This window comes from Notechis scutatus, chromosome 2 (assembly GCF_049901735.1).
Source record: "Notechis scutatus isolate UNSWTSFEM ecotype Mainland chromosome 2, rNotScu1.2, whole genome shotgun sequence".
Taxonomy (NCBI): Eukaryota; Metazoa; Chordata; class Lepidosauria; order Squamata; family Elapidae; genus Notechis; species Notechis scutatus.
In genome coordinates this window covers 93,377,174-93,397,195 of record NC_142010.1, presented here as the reverse complement: position 1 = coordinate 93,397,195, position 20,022 = coordinate 93,377,174, and the positions used below count along the sequence as shown (strand labels likewise).

General features: G+C 34.3%; 1 protein-coding gene across 1 annotated transcript in view; it reads left to right on the top strand.

Moving 5' to 3' along the window:
* Nucleotides 1–20,022, top strand: part of DOCK2 (dedicator of cytokinesis 2) — a 316,367-nt gene that overhangs the window by 189,369 nt on the left and 106,976 nt on the right. The window contains exons 28-29 of the mRNA XM_026688575.2: nt 17,827–17,925; nt 18,386–18,480. Coding sequence (XP_026544360.2) covers nt 17,827–17,925; nt 18,386–18,480 — 194 coding nt within the window. The remainder of the gene's footprint in view (nt 1–17,826; nt 17,926–18,385; nt 18,481–20,022) is intronic.

Here is a 20,022-nt window from a genome sequence, read left to right as displayed (position 1 = left end):
AAAACCTCAAAAAGGAACTCAGCTCAATACATTTAATTTAAATCCCCGCGTAATGTTTCTGTAAAGCCCAGACAGTTTTCAAAAGATTGAAAGCAAAACAGTGCTCTGCCAATTCCATTTATGAGATGCATATGCCACACCAGAATATATGTTACTGTTTTAAACATTATTTTTTTCTGTTTCATATTATTTTCTTCAGTCAAATTATGGTGATTCTCATGTTTCATTACTATAACAAGCTGTTTTGTCTGAGTGACAATAACACATAATCAACATTTAGAAAAACAACTGTATTAGCATTACATTTTGGTACAGTTACATGTGAGATTCAGATATGGAATACAAACTCATAAAACTGGAAGGTACCTCAGAGGTCTTCTAATCCAGCCTTTGCACAGGGGATCTTATATCACCCCAGTCAGATGGTTTCCCAGTCTATTATACAGTTTGTTGTAAATTGTGAGTCAATCCACTTAGGTGAATTAAGGAAACCATTGTAACCGCCAATCTCAATGTACAACAAATTTAGTGCTGGTTTCACACATTCTATTTGTTTTTGGCTTACCTGACTTCCTCCACATCTTTTAACTGTAAATTATTCTTGTTATTTATTGTTTTATCATTTTAATGTTTTAATATCTAGATGAGCCTCGAAATGAGTTGCCTCCAGATAGCACTCAAATCAGAAAGATAGATGATAGATGATAGATAGATAGATAGATAGATAGATAGATAGATAGATAGATAGATAGATAGAAAAATTAAATAAAGGTTGGTTGATTTAATAAAGTGTAAATTGACATAATATTGTATTCTTAGCTTTAAAAATGTGTTTGAGGCTTCATGGTAAGTACCAGAAACAGGAGAGTATAATTATTATGAATAATTTTATGAGTAAAATATATTCATACAATTTAGATGCATTTTCATCAGAAATCGAACAATTTAATATCCTGCTTTTCTTTGGAATAAAAATGATCCTAAATATTATGAGTAAAAAGTAATGAAATTCTCCACAGTTGAAATGCCCCCATATTATGAATGTCTTATCTTCAGGTACTGCCCAAAATGACTTTCTTAACCATTGTATCACATTTTGATAGTCCCTGATGGAACAGGAATATAGTTATCAACATTCATGCTGCATTTATTATTTGGATCCTGAATGAAATTTAACTGGGGACTCAAGCACTTGAAAGCCAGGAAGGCAGTATTGAAAGGTTGTCATAATTGCAAACAATTATTATAATAGTAGTTGGATTATTAGAAGCATCATTCTAATGTGTTGTTTTATTTTGCCTTGGATAAATTTATATTTCTTAGCACAAGCCAAAAGATCTGTTTTATTTGCATAATTCTGTCTTGCATTAGCATCTAGCCATCACTGCACAAATCTATAGGGACAGTTGGCGCATCAGGGGAAAAAAAGAGGCAGTAATGATGTGACTAGACAGCTTCCTTTGAGCCAGGTAAAACTTTGAGTCTCCTGCTGTTGTTCGTTTAATTAAATTCAAAGCTCTCCAGCCTCTGGCTCCTGCCATCTCTCCAGAAAAAGAAAACAAGGCACTACTGTTTTAAGATTTGAAAGCCTGAATCATATGAACAGAGTCATATGATTTTATATGTATAAGTGTTGATGCTAGTTTATCAGAGAGATTCTAGGGAGCAGCAAAAACAAAAACAAAAAAAAACCCTCTCTAACAACTTTGGATTGTAACCACTGCCAGTCCTGGAACTGCAAGTTGAGCATTCCTGCCAAAGCACATTGACATCAATGTGCTTATATTTTAAAAAATTGATGAGATGTCCCTCACAGTATTTAATAGCACTATTCACGTAATATATTATTATTTTTTTAAAAAATCCCTAAAATAAATATACATAAATGATTCAGACAACAAGGTATTTAAAAAAGCAATACTGAGAATGTTTAAAATGCAGATATGCATAGTTTTAAGGCCACAAAAGACCCCAGAGAATTTTGAGGATGGTTCATAAAACTCAACCAAAAGTTGCCATCATGTTTAATGTTTAATATGATAGAAAAGGAAATACGATGACATACATGGAAATCAGATGAAGTTATAGGAGATAACAACAGTCATTGTAGCTGAGTTTGGCTAATTTTGAACCAGCTGAACAGGGATTAAAATGCTGTAGTAAAAGTAAAGGAATTCATGCGGGTTTTATTCCACTAGTCATGACCAACTATAGGGTGAGATACTCATCTCCATTTCAAGGCCATTGAGCCAATGTTGTTTCTACAGTCATGTGACCATCATGATGTTACAGAGTGCCCTTAGCTTCTCGCTGAAGTGTTACTTGTTTATCTACTCACATTTGCATGCTTTCAAACTGCTAGGTTGGCAGGAGCTGTAGACTACACTGAAAATAATAGTAAAAATAATCAAAAAATATTTTGGAAAAAGATAGTAGCCAAAAACTCCTGTTTCTATGATGGAAGTCATCAGGAGCTGAACATAACTTAAGGAGGACATTATTTTTAATCATCTTAAGTACATTTAATTAATTAAGCTCAAATCAAAATAAATTAAATCACTTTTCATTTTTTGTTTTCAGACTCTGTCCAGTTTTTGATCTAGGCCCTGCCTACTCTTTTTAGACTGGCCACCAATGCACTACTCAAATGCTATGCATTTAAAAAAAGGTACATTAAGTGTGTTTCTCAATTACCATTTTAATTTTTTGGAAAAGGACTCACTCAATCAGATAGCTTTGTTTGGTGATTATAATTTTGTAATTGTTATCAAATTTATAGAAATCTTTTTGCAAATGAAAACATATTACAGGAACATCATTAAAAAAACACCCCATAATCTATTTGCCCATTGTCCTCAGTGTTTTTTCAGTAATTTCTAGCTGACTTGTATATGCAATTTATGGAAAGATATATAGATCTTAATATTAAAATAAATAGATGGGGAAATGAGTTTCTCTTCTGATATAAACAAGCAAAGAAAACATCTGACAAAGAAACAAGCAATTCTGGTTGCAATAGGAACTAGGTCCATTGAGTTAATGAGGTTTTAATTATAATTATATATTTGCAATAATAATCCTATGCACACATATTTAGGATTAAGACTATAATTCTGTTTGAAGAAAGGTCCAATTATACCAACATATGCATAATCTTATATAAACTATCCATAAGTAAACATCGAGAAAATAGCTTTTCACTTATTTTATTCTAATAGTTTTATTCTTGAAAAGATATTACTGTGGTTAATATAATAAATGAAAAGCTATAGGTCACATAGATTAAACAGATTATTTGTGTTGTGTATTGTTTGCCTAAATGTCAATTATCTATGCCAAAGTTCATAGAAGCAGTCCTTGTAGAATCTTAAGATTCATTATATTCAGGCTGCCCACTCAAATCCTTTCAACTTCTTTCTCTAAGATAAAAGTGAATTGATGATAGATTAATTTTGTTGTGGACTATTGCCATGATCTTTGTGGGGAAACGTGAAGTGACTATAGATCTCTTTCTGCAGAAAGATGAGGACTAATTAAAATGATTATGATTCCATGGATACTATGACACATTCCTGAATGTTTTAATATGATTACTAGATCTGATCTTGCTGAGGGATAAGAAGATAGGAAGGCTATTATTCCTGAACATTCTCTGAGGAAAAAGGGCATTTGGGAAGCTCTTTCACTTAGTGATGAATTCTAGTAAATAAAGCATACTGATAGACAATTGGCATGCGTCTCAGAGGTGGAATTCAGCAGGTTCTGACCAGTTCTGGAGAACCGGTAGTGGAAATTTTGAGTTGTTTGGAGAACCGACAAATACCACCTCTGACTAGAGATTTTACAGTAGCCTTCCCCTGCCACACCCACAGAACTGGTAGTAAAAAAAATTGAATCCCACCACTGGTTTAATCCACTAAATTTGAAATTAAAGATTGGATTCCAAAGTTTTAATTTGGAAATTGTGCCTTTCTGGAGTATTATTTCTCTCTAAAACAAACAAAAACCAATTATTCAATCATTCATTCATTCTTAAGAAAGGAGGGCCACTGGAATATTTTTGATTGTCATTTGAGACTTGAGACCTAGTTTTAGGCTGGTGGTTGAGCCAATTCCTTGCTCCAGTTTTGAGGGTTTATCACTTTTTAAAAAAAATTTAGACCTCCACTCACAAGAGTACTTGGGTGGAACACAAAGTGACCAAAATACTGCTGCAAGTTAAAGCATATAAAACATTGCAATTATATACTCTTACGTTAGAATAAAATAAAATAAAAAATTAAAATAAAATAATGTAACAGTGTGAGCTAAACACAAAAGGATTTTAAGTAGATGGGAGCCAATGAACTGAAAGTTTAAGAACTTTACCATGTAAAATGTACCATAAAATTATCAAGAAAATATTTTAAGAGTAAAGACAACCATTTGTCAGATAGAGTCATACTTTCATTTCTCAAAAAGCTTCCAAAAGAGAGTTGATCAACTAGTTGTAGCAGCTTTAAATGGGAAGTTAGACCACATGGTTTGTTTGCATCCACATTATGAAAACCTCTTTTGAATGCTTGCCATAAGCATGTGCACCAACTATATAAGAGCAACCACAAATTCATATTTTTGTACAGCTTCCATTTGCAAAGAATCCCTAAAGCAGGGTCTTGAAACTTGACAGCTTTAAGACTTGTGGACTTCAACTCTCTGAATTCCCCCTTCAGTCATTTTAGCTCAGGAATTCTGGGAGTTGAAGTCCACAAGTGTTAAACTTGCCAAGTTTGAAGACCCTTGCCCTAAAGGTAGAGGGAGAGGGGCAGGGGATAGCCCCATTCTCAACTCTTTTTTCCTTGCTTCACTATTCTCTTAACACTAACTTAGAAATGTATGTTTTAAAATCATGTTTTGCTGTTCCATGAAGTTGCATTGTGGGGAGGCTCTAAGAAGCAATGTTATCTTATGGGACCTAGTAGATATGCCTTCTCTGTTGCTTTGCTTATTATGTACTGATCCTTTTATAGAATGACAAAGATCTGGTCCATGCATTCAGCCAAGATGATAGATTATTCTGTTCTGCTTTGGACTATTTGCTATATTCAATCTTCAATATGTGTTAATTGTGCTTCATTTTTTAGTTTTATAGTGTATCTTTTTACTTATTTTCTTTTTAAATATTGATGTATTCCACCTAGAATCTGAAATTATGTTTACAGTTTTTTTTTATATTGCATGTAAGCCATTATCCTAAAACACAGGGTATACATATTGTATTAAAGAATTTTTTTAAAAAGTCTATAACTGCTTTCTTGCTACAAGTGAAAACTCTTCTCTAACAAATACTTCAGTGAGTAGTTTTTTTAAAAAAAACATGTAGGGAAAGCAGTAGGATTAATTAATTAATTCTATTTATATCCTTCCTTCGTACCCAGAAGACATTCAAGCTGGGGAAAGGAATAATTTATGATAAAAAAAATCAAAGATCACTGAAGGACTGAGGGAATGAAATTCATTGTGATGAGCAAGAACTGACACCTAACAATGGGTTGCTCCTAACACAAATAAAAATTAGAAAGGAATAATGTTTTAGTTATTTTGAAGATAGATTATGCAAGAAAGAAATGCCTGCTTTGGTAATCTCTAACTTCTTTTCAAAATACAACTGCTACTACTCCCTGCTCATATTTGTTTTAAATTATATATCTTGCATTTTCCATTGATTAAATCTAGCAGGTAGATGTTATACTCTTAAATTCTACTCAAAATAAGATCTCCCTATATAGTACATCAAAAAATGAACCAAAAGGGAAATTGTTGGCGTACAGGAATTTAGCTTTGGCATTCAGAACATGACATGATTACTAAGAAAGTAAAAACCATGAGAAAGATTCAGAACAGTTCCAATTTGACTATCCTGATTTTAAAGAGGGGCAGTGAAAATTGTGAACAGGATTTTAAGAGTCTGCTAATACAGATAGTCCACAACTTACAACAGTTCATTTAGTGACTGTTCAAAGTTAAAACTGAAAAAGTGACTTTTTTTTACCTTTAGGAATCATTGCGGCATCCCCATGGTCACATGATCAAAATTCAAATACTTGTCAACTCATTCAAATGAATGACTGTTGCAGTGTTCCAGGGTCATGTGATTACCTTTTGTGACCTTTTGACAAGCCAAGTCAATTGAGAAACTAACAACCATGTTACTAACTTAACAACTGCAGTGATTCAATTAACAACTGAAACAAGAAAGGTTATAAAATGGGGCAAAACCAGGGGTGGGATTCTACAAGTTTGCACCTATTCGCTAGAACCGGTTGTTAACATTCTAAGCAGTTCAAAGAACTGGTTGTTAGAAGAAATTACTGGCCTAATCCTGTAAGGAAGGCAGAATGGAAACATTCTGGTGTTGCTTACAGAAACTGCCTCTCCGTTAACCCTTATTACATTCTTGGCAGGACTAGACTTTCTGTCTCTGGAACTTCTCTGGAGTTTTTTTCCTCTCCTTTGCTGGTACTTTGCTTGTGTGGAATGACCATTCAAAGTTACAATGGCACTGAAAAAAGTGAGTTATGACCATTTTTCACACTTACGACTGTTGCAACATCCCCACAATCATGAGAGGCCAGTTGAGGAGATGCGTGCTTTGATGTGAGTGATATTGAGTTGGCTACACCCAGCCAATAACACCAAACCATGCCCACAGAACCGGTTGTTAAAAAATTTGAATCGCACCCCTGGGCAAAACTCACTTAACAAATGTCTCACTTAGCAACATCCATTGTGGTCATAAGTTGAGGATTACCCTTACACCCAAAGAATTAAATAATAATTGTAAAATTACTGTCTTTTCCTAAACTAAAATTCATCAGATACATATATTGAGCAATCTCTGCTACTCTTTACCCTTTTGTACAATTCACTCTAGCAAACTATAAAATGAGAGGGGAGAGAGAAGGAGAGGGAAAGGGGGAGGGAAGGAGGAGGGAGGGAGAGAGAATATGATTATAGAATAAAAGCCACAACATAGAGTAAAAATAGTTTTCTTCTTCTGTTTGCAAATCAAATGTATAGCAGTTAAAGTTCTGAATTAGATTGGAGGAAACATTGACTCCAATGGTGGTATTCAATTTTTTTTACTACCGGTTCTATGGGCGTGGCTTGGTGGGGCTGGCAGGGGAAGGATACTGTAAAATCTTCACTCAGAGGTGGTATTTGCCGGTTCTCTGAACTACTCAAAATTTCCGCTACTGGTTCTCCAGAACTGGTCAGAACCTGCTGAATACCACCTCTGGTTGACTCAGTCTAGTCAGTGTCAGGCTCTGGGAGAAGTTGGTTGAAAAATAAGATCCCTCATCACATCATGGATTGATTGATTAACTTTACTATAAGAACTGGGTGAGCATAGTGCAAAAACAAGTGTATGCTGCAACTAAATGAGACAAATGCCAAGAACAACAAGGTACCTAGTTTTCATTTGAAGCAATGTTGATGTCTGATTAACAACATGTTCTTATAAATACATTATTGGGGAATAGGATTCTCCATATTCACCAAAAAGTATATTAAATGACATCCTTCGATGAATTGTGCAATAAGCTTATAGATACTTTGGAAAAATTACATGTGACTAATTTCCAAAGGATATTTCTGAGTAGACATGTATAGAATTGTGTTAAAGGTGTTAATTTATTTTTGTTTGATAGTAATAAGAATGATTAAGGAATTAATGGGAATACATAATTGTGATGACCAATGTTGCATAAATCTATAATAAATGGAGAATTATCTATTAACTTCCTGTTTTCAGTTTTCTTAACTCCCATACTGGTTCACTTAGTTACTTAATAACCTTGGATCAGATTTTAATAGTGTTGGGTGAGAAATACTCAGAGCTCATTTGTATAGGACTTTTTAAAGGGTAGAAACTAATTATATAGCATAAATAGCAAACAGAAAAGTTTTATCAAGTATAATTTCAGAATGGTATGCTAAATTGAAAATTATTTACTTAAGCTCTCTTAACCTTATAGCATTTTAAAGGTCCTTCAAAATATGATGGTTGATAAGAGGTAAGCTGTGGGTAGATGATGCTGCCATCTTTCCTACCCAGGGAACTCTGTGAGGATCTGTTTATGGGCTGTTTTGCACTAGTTGAACTTTGTATAGAAAAAGCCCATACAATGTACCTGGCATGCCCAATTGTGGGAAGCTGCAGTAAGAGGTTACTGCACTGGACTGGGATCTGGTAATCTTAGGAAACTCAACTGTGATTATCCAAAATACTACCAAGAATTAATTAATAGATAAGGGGATTAATCAAAATAGTGGTATTGGTCATAATGTTGTTCTGAAGGTAGGGAGGAAAGGCCTCCATGCAGTGAAACAACTGTAGAGGTTTTTACATGAACAATTTTCACAGTGCTATGTAGTTAAAGAATTAGGATTTACCAAGTGGAGACTCTGCATGAAGTTTAAGGTAGCTGGTTATCTGGAAAATATATAAAAGGCAGGATTAAAACAATGACATAGAATTGTGCCCTTCATCCAGGTCTGCAATGGTGACAGACTTTACTTGCCAAGGAAAGTAGATAGATATGGAACTACATGACACAGTTGAAAAAATAAAAAGGGCATTGCAATAATATCTGAAGGACATTGAAGAAGATGCGCTAAAGCTATTGTACCAGGAAAGTTTACTGAGTAATGGAGAGACAAAACTGGTCTACAAGAAAAAACAAATAAAGAATAGAAAAGAGACATGGCAAGACAAATTATTACATGGCCAGTGTATAAAAATAGCAGGCAAAGAAGATAACAACATGACCTGGCAATGAAAAGAAAAATTGAAGAAAAAGACAGAGGGACTGGCTGCACAAGAAACGTCTTAAGAACAAATGTATACAAATCCAGAATTGAGAAGACAGCAACAGACAACAAATGACATCTCTGCAAGAAGCTGAAGAAACAGAGGAATACTCTACCTGACTCTGTGGTTTCTTCCCCAAACCCCAAAAACTTTAACCTTAGACTGTCTACTATTGACCTCACCCCCTTCCCAAGAGGCCTGTAGGGGGCGTGCATAAGCACACCAACGTGCCTACCATCCCTGTCCTATTGTTTTTGATTTTTCTTATAAGTATCTATCTAATGTATTCAAAACTATATTTATTCTTATACCTGTATCTTGTAAGCGATTGGCAAATCAAATAAATACTAAAAAACAAAATACTAGCTGCTGCAAACAACCACATGACATACTAACTGACTACAAACAATGGCATAACAAAGTAGCAACAATGGTGCATTGGAATATCTGCAAGAAATACTATTTGCCTGCAAGCAAGAATCAGTAGGACTTCAAAATAGACAAAGTAATAGAGAATGAAGAATAGAGAATGAAGAAGCTAAAGTGTTCTGGGACTTTAGAATTCAAACAGATAAGACTGAAAAACTGTTGATAAGAAAGACAAAAAAGTCTGGATAGTGGATGTGGCAGTATTTGGAGATAGTAGAACAAAAGAGAAAGAACTGAAAAAAAAATACAAAGACATGTAAATAGAAACAGAACAATTGTAGCAAAATAAAGCAAAGACACTACCAATGATAAGGCACCTTGATTGCAACTCCAAAACATCTGGAGCACCAACTGAACAGCATTGGCATTGACAAAATTCACCATCAATCAATTGCAAAATGCAGATTTACTTGGAACAACTTACATCTTGTGATGCTACCTTTTATATCATGAAATAACAAGGAAGGTTTTGACAAAAATGTCAAATCCAATTTAAATATCTGGCTGAATGTGCAAAACCACAACAACATTATATCACATAACGTATATGTATGTGTTACATCACATTACATTATGATGTCTTAGGTTCTTGGGAAGAAGTTGAAGCATATAAAAGCTGAAGAATTGGCAGCTGTAACTTTACATGGATAATAACAATACAAGGAGACAGTAAAATAGAAGACACATAATTGGAGATCTCAAAGTATCAGGATCTGAAAATTGAAGTTGGAAGATTATGGCATAAACCATCTGTTATAGACCCATTAGTAATCAATACCATAAAATATTGGATGGTACTTAGAAAATCTGTACATTAACAAAATTCCACACTCTGTCAGTTTCAAAAGGCCACACTGCTTTAATCCACACATTTATTTTATTTTTATTTATTTTATTTTATTTGGTTTGTCAATTGCTTACAAGATAATAGGTATAAGTAAAAACATAACTATGAATACATGGATACATACTGTATAAGAAAAATTAAAAAAAAAAAGAAACAATAGGACAGGGATGGTAGGCACGTTGGTGCGCTTATGCATGCCCCCTACAGACCTCTTAGGAAAGGGGTGAGGTCAATAGTAGACAGTCTAAGGTTAAAGTTTTTGGGGTTTGGGGAAGAAACCACAGAGTCAGGTAGAGTATTCCAGATATTGACCACTCTGTTGCTGAAGTCGTATTTCCTGTAATCAAGTTTGGTGCGATTAACCTTGAGTTTGTATCTATTGTTTGCTCTTGTATTGTTATGGTTGAAGCTGAAGTATTCATTGACAGGTAGGACATTGCAATGTATGATTTTATATACTATACTTAGATAGGACTGTAGGCAGCATAGGTGTAGGTTTTCTAGGTCTAGAATTTCAAGTCTGGTGGCATAAGGTATTCTGCAACGAGTAGAGGAGTTGAGAACTTTTCTTGTGAAATATTTCTGGACTTTTTCAACTGTGTTAATATCAGATACGTAATGTGGGTTCCAGACTGATGAGCTGCATTCAAGTATTGGTCTAGCAAATGTTTTGTATGCTCTAGTTATTAGTGTAATATTACCAGAGAAAAAGCTAGGTAAGATTAGGTTAACAACTCTTAACGCCTTTTTAGCTATGTAGTTACAGTGGGCTCTAGCACTTAGATCATTAGAGATGAGTACTCCAAGATCCTTGACAGAGTTTGGATCATCAACAAGGTCTTGACTATTCAGCCTATATTTTATTTTCTGATTTTTTTGCCAATATGTAAGACAGAGCATTTATTTGTTGAGATTTGAAGTTGCCATTTGTTTGACCATTCTCATACATAGTTGAGGTCTTTTTGAAGGATAGCAGTATTGTCTGTGGTGTTGAATAGCTTTACATCATCAGTGAAGAGAACGCAGTTGCTCTTAATATGATCACAGAGGTCATTTATGTAGAGTATGAAAAGAGTTGGTCCTAGTACACTGCCTTGGGGGACATGGATACATTATAACATCATAGGTTCTGGGAAGAACTCAATGTGCATGTAAGTCAACACCAGTGAAAGAACTGCAGCTGTGATTTCACACTGTTTTGTATATAATAATCATCTGCAATTCACTTTGTGGGCTCTGAAGAAGTAAATGCAATGTTCTCTAGGATGAATTTTGCTCATTGTGGGCTAGGCCTACATCTATCCTGGCTATTGTCTGGGGCTGGAGGAGGCAAAACGATCAACACCTCACTTTCAGAGATGGGTGATGCTAGAACTTTATACTATACGAGGCTGTGGAATGCCCTCTTCTTAGGACGACTTCTTTGGATCTGGTTACTTGAGATATCTACTGCCATCTCTATTTTTTACAAGGTTTCTTGAGGTAATGATAAAAGATTGCTCAAGAACAAATAGATTATTTGGACCACTTTTACTCAGGCTTCATGGGACTTGGGAATGGAATAGGGATGGCACTGAACACTCTAATTAATTACCTTTGTTGAGACCTAGTTGAGGATCTCTTAACATTTGATAACTTTAATCAGTATAAGACAGGGTCATGATGGCTCAGGCACTGAATTTGTCATCTGGAAAGTTGACAGCCCAGGTTCAAGACCTAAGCACCATGCAACAGGGTAAGCTCCATTTACTTGCCCCAGCTCCTGCCCACCTAGCCATTGGAAAGCATGCAAATATGAGTAGGTAAATAAGTACCAATTGGTAACAAACTTCTGTACACCTCTCCGTATAGTCATACTGGCCAAATGATCATGGAAATGTTTTTGGACAATGTTGGTTCCCTCAGCTAAGGAATTGAAGGAGATGAGCACTGTCTCAGAATCGGACACGACCAGACAGGGGAAACCTTTACCTTTTCATTAATGAGGATAAACTTCTTTATCAATTGCAAATGCTGGAGATTAGAGACATTTTAGTAGTATTCCTCTTTCCTTAATGAATGGTTCTGGAAGGGGAAAAAAGGGACCCTTGTTGATAGTTTCCACATGGGGTATCCCAAGATTCAATATTCCGACCTGTACTTTTTCAGTACTGATAAGATTCTCCTGGGTCATCCATCAGTTCAAGGTGTAATATCATCAAGGTTACAGTGATACTCAGCTTTATATCACCAGGTACTGCTGCTATGGAGATGCTGCTAATGTCTTGTCCAAGTGCTTAAAGCCTGTAGGACTCTGTAGGGAAACATGACTAAGTTGCTTTTTGTGAATCAAGGCTCCCAGCAGGCTTCACTGTAGTTTCTAACAGAGAGACACTATTCCTGAGAAAGCAAGTCTGTGATTTGGTGGTCTTCCTGGACTCATGGCTATTGTTGAATTGGCTGGTAGAAGTTGTGAACAGGAAAGCCTTTGATATAACAGCTGACATATCAGTTGTGATGACAGTAATCCAGCATGGGTTGAGAAACTGCTCTCTCTGAAGACCACTTAGAAAATGCAGTTTGTGCAAAATATGGATCACTTAGCAAATGTGCATGGCTCATTTTAGCTTTCAATTGGCTTCCAGGTCCAATCAAAGGCCTAATGTTGACCTCTAAAGCTGTCTAAGTTAGGTGTTTAGATAGCATGTTTGGGAACACTTACTCAGCTGGAATTTATTTTTCTGACTGGATCATCCAGGGAGATGCTTTGTTTCTTAGTTCTATGTGGTGAAGGGGGTTGAGAAATGGTGATTCTGCCCTTTCTTTGGTTGTCTGAAATAGCATATATTGGAGATTGAATATCTATCTTTGTTAATTTCTTTCTGGAAGTCACTGAAAACCAAGTTCTTCAAAGAACACCTAAAAAAGAGTGCCATTATCTGGGTCTATTTTTAGATTTACTTTTTTATTAGCTAATACATGTGTACTACTCAAGTCACTGCACATACTGCTTACTCTTCATATTTCTCCACTGAAACAACCCTGTGAAGTCCGGGCAGGGGGGAGTCTGAGAGAGCTTGTGAGTGTTCCACACCTAAAGGAAGATTCGAACTCATGATCTCTTGATTTGTAATCCAGTACCTTAACTATGTTATTTTTATTTTATATTATTGATCAAATTTACATAACCACATATCTCACAAACATGATTCTGAACAGCATACAATAAAACAACTGCTTAAAAACAAATTTAAAATAACAATTCAAAACAATTTTCTTCTTTTTTATCTTTTATTTTTAATCCTCTTTTCTTCTTTTTTAATCATTATTTATTGCTAGTACATAATATTAACACACCTCTTTCTAAGGACAATTTGATTTCTATTAGGGATGTTTTTACATATTGTATGTTACTACATAAATCATCAATATTCTAGACTTGTTCATTAACATTCACAGTTTTGTCATTCACTAATAGAACATTTTTTTCTTTCCCTTCTACCCTCACGATTGTTATAGAAAGTTGTTTGATAATTTTCATAAGTACTTTCTATATGTGCAGAGACATTCTCTGTCTGAAGGGCTGATCTTGCACAATACCCTTAAACAGGTCAGCTGAAAAAAGCTGATTTTACACAATCTGCTAAATTTAGTTACATTAACCTTAAGTAAGCAATTTGCAGTTCTTTTTATTTGTTTACCATGCTGGATGGAGTTTGATTACTTATGATTCAATGTATCTTATACATCCTAACGAGGGGTTAATTCCGCCTATTACTTGAATACAGGTATGAATCTGAAGAAAGATAGCTATTGAATATCTGAGATTGGCTCTATATTCACAGTTGTCTGAAGTTGGATTTACATTTCGAGAACTATCTTTGTAAATCTAGTCCCCTACTGGGAAAGTAGAACACCTTTTGTTCCCTTTCTGCTAATAAGGTAGTGTGTGTAGTGGGAAGAAGCAGAAGATATTCATTGTATTTTGAGTGCCCAATTGTCTAAGAGTATTAAAGGATAAGGTAGTATCAGTTAAATGTTAATAAATGGCTTCATTATCCACATCCTGTACTCTTTCCCTCTTTCTATTAGGGTTTTTTCTTTATTTATGTGGCTGGTGGCTGTTATTTGAAGTTACTACGGCAACCTGTCACCATCTGGTGTTATAAAGTATGATGAGATTTTGGTTGCTAGGTACTGAAGTTTGCCATTTCTTTTTGTAAACTGTTATTCTTCTTCTCCCACATATTAGAACCGCATATTAAATTCCAAGGAATTGTAATTTTACTCAACTCTGTATATAATCAAGCCATGTTATTCTTTGATATGGATAACTCCTTACTTCCTATATCTTATATTTTAAAATTCTAAAGAATGTTATTTTTTAGCTAATGCTTCATAATGTAGGTATGTAAGGCTACTCGGCACAATATGACTATTTTTTTTAAAGACTAATCAATCATCCCATCATACTTTCTTTGCTGTCAAAGAAAGAGTATCTCATTTGTCACTGAAAGAGTATCTCATTTGTCTTTGACATGCTGTTTTGACTTTTGTGTGCTGCTGACAGATAAATTCAGTAATGTCTACTTTGTCATCCCACCTGACCTTCTCTCCCCTCCCCAAAAAATCTGGCAATATCCCATATTTTCAAATAGCCAATTTAGGTAAGAGTATGTTTCAATTTATTATCTCTGTCCAATGGTAAGAGGTTATTGTGTATTCCGTTATTATATTTATGTATATTATTGACTGAATCTATTGACAATAGATTCATATCTTCCTTCCTTAACATTCTATTAAACATTTCCCGCACCAGTCTAATGTTTCATATGGTTATGCTTATTTTTACACATGTTTGACCTAGTTTCAATCATACCTATCTGTATAGTGATACAGCCTTCAAGAAGTAAGCCTAGCTGAACTGCTATGTCAAAATTCTGCTTAAACTACTATATTTCCTTAACTGCTAGGTATTTTGGAACTGGCATCAAAGTTCTCATTCTTATGTTATACATGTACCAGAGTCTGCGAGTGGCTATTTGGGAAAAGTGTCTTCATCCTAGATTTTAGACATCAAATCAAAACTTGAAAAATAATTTTTTAAAAATTGGGAGTTGCTTTAAAGATTAGCTGGATGCTCACACACACCTTGAGTCTACTACTCTTACTCACTTTCATCCATTTCTTAATGTGCTAGTTAAATTGTATATCAGTCATGTAGCTTGATTGGATGAAAATGAGATGTAGATTACAGAACTAAGTACAAGACAGCTAATGGCAATATTAAGGGTCAATTGCTTATAAAGTGAAGTTACTGAATGGCATTGGTATGATAAAATGTTTCAGCAAGAAAATGTACTACTAATTTATATTTTGAGCACCCAGTCATCAAAGCTGGATAGCAGAACCATAATTTTAACTCTACTGCCAGCTGAATTGTTTTAATAAAACAAAGCATATCATCTGTTAGTTCACACTGTTCCCATTTGCAGTTAGTAAATCTGCACACACGATGGACAACAGTGCATTTACAATGCTGCAGTACATAGATAGCTAGATTTTGAGAATTTCCTTTTTTTTTCGGAGAGATTTTCATTATAAAAATAGTTTTGATTTTGCCGAACAGTATCTTTCTAAAGATGCTGCTTAAGCCACAAGGGATTAATAGAAATCATTTTAGGAAGGATAAGCAGGAACATTTTGAAAAGCTTTCAAACACGATCAAACAGCTCAAAAATCAAATAAAAAGAGCAATCTTAAATGTATAAGATTCTGCTGTTTATACTTATGAGAGTTCCTTTTTTGTTTATAGAGGCAATCAGTACATTTGTATAGCAAAGCTGATCTTCAAACAATTACAATTTTTAACTCTAGTTTGGCAAGCAGTTGACATACTAACATCTCCATACCATCCAGAAATGCCTGTCCCTTAAAAGTAAAATATAATGCTTGCCTCTTAAAAGTAAAACATAAGCTTTTTTTCTTAAAGAGAAGAGCATTAGTAACAAAAGCTACAGAAAACCTTACCTGAAAGATCTGGGATTACCTGCTGCAAATCTCTCCTTTTAGACCCTCACAGATAACCAAAGCTTTGAGTAGTGAAAAGGTAACTCCAAAAGCTGAAATAAGTTATCATTTATGTAATAATTTGCACAGTTTATATGCCAGAACTATACTGGTCTGCTCACGTAGGAATAAACAAAAAAGCAGCACCAACTGAATAGAAGCTACCATATGAAAGTAAAAAAGACCTCTAGTGGCTACAACCTGAAGTTAAAGAAGCTTCATTTCAAGCTTTAAATACTATAGTAGACAAAATGGTTGGATATATTAAAGTACAATGTACACACTTATGAGCAACCTTGTATTTGTTTTTAAATAACTAAAAAAAGTCCAAAATGTACATTTAAGGAAGGAGAGGTCGGATTTCTCAAGTTAGTTTAACATATCAATTTCCAATTAGAATGAGCAATCATTCTGAATATGAAGCCAGTCTAGTGGACAGATATCTCTAACTTCAATTTTCTTGCATGTAGTGGACATGCATATATGATGTGGTTTTTTTGGTTTTTTTTTAGAATTTTTGAAAAGCTATTTTTTTAAAAAAAAAATCTTTCAGAAAGGCACTTGACTTAGCATTAAATGCCAGCCAATTTCAGCATAGGAAAATTTAATCTATTACCATTCATTAGAGCGTGATGCTTTAAAGACAGATATAATTCCATAAATTAGAAAAGTAAGAATACATTTGTCAGCTTGTGAGTTAAATTTTCTTAGGGCTGCAGTTAAAAGAACTTCAAACATCTCAGGCAGACAGATGACACTTAAATGGATGTAACCGACAGCTCACACTGGCCATATTACAAATACAAGTCATGTTTTGGGGGAAATTATTAAGATATCTGGTAAAAAAAGTGTATGTGTAAGAAATGTATGAATCTTCTTAAGGAAGTTTTTTTTTCTTTTGTTCTAATACTGAGTCCACTTTTTGAAAGGGTGAACATTTTTATCACTGTTACAGCCTGTCTAATTTTAAGATGGTTTTTAATCACTTTGCTTTCTCCAATCTTTTTTATACAGCTTTGTTTGCCCAGTGAAATCAACATTAGGATTTCACAAATAGAATTCCTCTCCTTTTAATAAAATTTAGACTTGATGTTTTTATGATTATTTGAACATTCTCAACACAGGATTTATTTGTTTTTTGAACAATTCTACAAAAATTCTTGAAAATGTATTGTATTTTTAACTTTTTTAAAAAAAATATCACACTTCTCTGTACCAGATTGTGACATTGTATCCGTGTAGCAAAACATTGCCCATTTTTATGTCCAAGTCTACTTATTTTGAGAAATGTAAATTTTGAAAATTGCAGCTCACAGAGTATAAGCAGAAATATTATTTTTCTCCCATCAGGTATTTGGCTTTGTTTATTTTATTTTATTATTTTATTTTATTTATTTTACTTTACTTATTTGTTTACTAAATTTATTGTCTACCCATTTTACCATGGGATAATTGGGTGGTTAATATTAAAAAGATAATATTTTACAAAACTTATACACAACCTGAATTAAAGAATATGAAATGTTAAATATTTGTTGATGTTGATGTTGGTACTAGGACATAACATAAATGTGTTATTTTGTCTCCTAATGTATCTAATCTGGATGTAAATATACATTTCATCATGGTTAATCTGTTTCTTTTGCAGAGTCATTTTGTGGCCTGCATGACAGCAATCCTGGACCAAATGAATGATCAGCACTATTCCTCATACATTGAAACTTTTCAGACAAGCTCAGAATTAGTGGTAAGTGGTCATGGGAAACAGGCTCAAGCACGTTCATCACAAAAAGGACTGTTTTCTTTTTGGTGTATATAGTAATGAATATTAGTTTATATAACAGGATTGCCTTTGAAGTTTCAGTCTTAAAAACAAAAGTAGAAATCACGTGGATGAACTAATATTTTGAAATATTTTGTTTTTCAACAAGGTAATTTTCAAGTTCAGCACATTTGTTGCTTTGTCATGTCGGTGCAATTTCATGCAAAAACGGGGTGAGGTAGACTGTTATAAAATGCTAGCACTGATTTTATTTTATTTTTTCTATTCTGTTGGTCAATTGCTGCAGTCATTACTAGGCATTTTGTATAATTGGGTCAGCAATATATACCAGTTACATTGAAGATGAGAACAAGATTTCTTTTCTATATTGAAGAATGCATGATATTTAAATATAAAAGATATATATCCATATTTTCCCCACTAGGACTTTTTGATGGAAACTTTCATAATGTTTAAAGATCTGATTGGAAAAAACGTTTACCCCCTGGACTGGATAGCAATGAGCATGGTGCAGAACAGGTAATACAAACCTATAGAGGACTATAAGATTTGCAGCCTGCTAGACAATTTTAAACATTGGCAGCCAGGAAATTTTGAAAACCCACCAAGATTAAATAAATGTCAGTTGGGAATGATAAATGAGTGGCTGCATTACCTGGCAGGTAAAATTGTACACTGTTGGCTCTTAAGTTGTGTATGCCTGCTATTAAAAATCACAATCTCTCTCTCTCTCTCTCTCTCTCTCTCTCTCTCTCTCTCTCTCACACACACACACACACACACACACACACACACCCTATCTCCTGTTTTAGTTCTTTAATTATACTGCAGAGTTTAGGAAGGCTGGATTTTGGTTTTTTTAAATGAAATTTTTATTAATTAGAGATGTGAAGATCAAGTTAGCTGTTCCCCATTGAACGGTTAACAGAAGGTGACCTCTGGAAGTTTTTTCCCATCGTACCTTTTTAATTATGTAAGTCATTAGAAAAAAGGTCAGTAGAAATTGGACCATTTAAGAATTCAGATCAGATATACATTATGGATGGTAGTACGTGATCCTTTAAAATATCTTGGTGGTCATATGAGTGCAGGGTTCTTTTCTGTGGAAGAGATTTCTCTGTGTGCAGCCAATTGAGGTCTCTGGCATTCGGGAGCCCCAAAATGAACCATAGTTCATATGCCAAATTTTGACAAAATTGTTGATCTTTGGTCCTACAGTGGTTCAGCAAAAAATGTGAAAAGAAAAGTCAGAAAGAGAATGTGAAGTCTGAGGTTCTGGAAGACTCTTATTAGCATTAACATAACAAACCCCAAACTTTATAGTTATGAAAAAATGGACCCACATAATCCAAGGATCTCTTTTTATTTGTTAAACTCTTGACCAAATTCTGGCCTGTGACATAGAAGTTGTCCATCTGTAATCTGATTGTGATTTCATGTTAGTGTTTGCATCCATTGGAATTTCCAAGGGAAGATGTTCCAAGGGAACAATGGATTTTGTTTGTGATGAACTTTTATGTATTTGTGACCAAAATTCTCACCTCATATAGGATATGCAGTAGAACTCTTTTATCTCTCTCCCTATTGATAATGTTTTTTTATCTTCTTGTGTGAAATTCCTCCTCCTTTTTTATTACTATACTATAGCTTATCTATTCAACCATGGTGCATTTCAGGTATATTTAATGTATATCTGAAATCAGGTTTCATATCAGAATTGCTGCATTGCTTGAATCTATAGATATCCTTGCCAAGTTCCTGTTTCATATAGTTGCATACTAAGATGAAGCTATTTTCCATATTCCCCCTTGCATTTGGGATCAAACATAATTGCAAATAGAGAGAGCTAGTTTTGAAACAGTAAATGAAGGTTCAAGGGCTAGGACACAAGAGATTTGCATCAGCTTTAAAATTCTGGAACTGAAGGAAGATTGCAGATTGGCAAAATGTCTGGATCAAATTATCAAAGCATTATACGTTTTTGTTTTTTGTTTTCATAAGAGAGGCAAAATGAGTATGTGAGAACCGACAATAAAAAATTTGAGCTGGTTTATGAGTTTT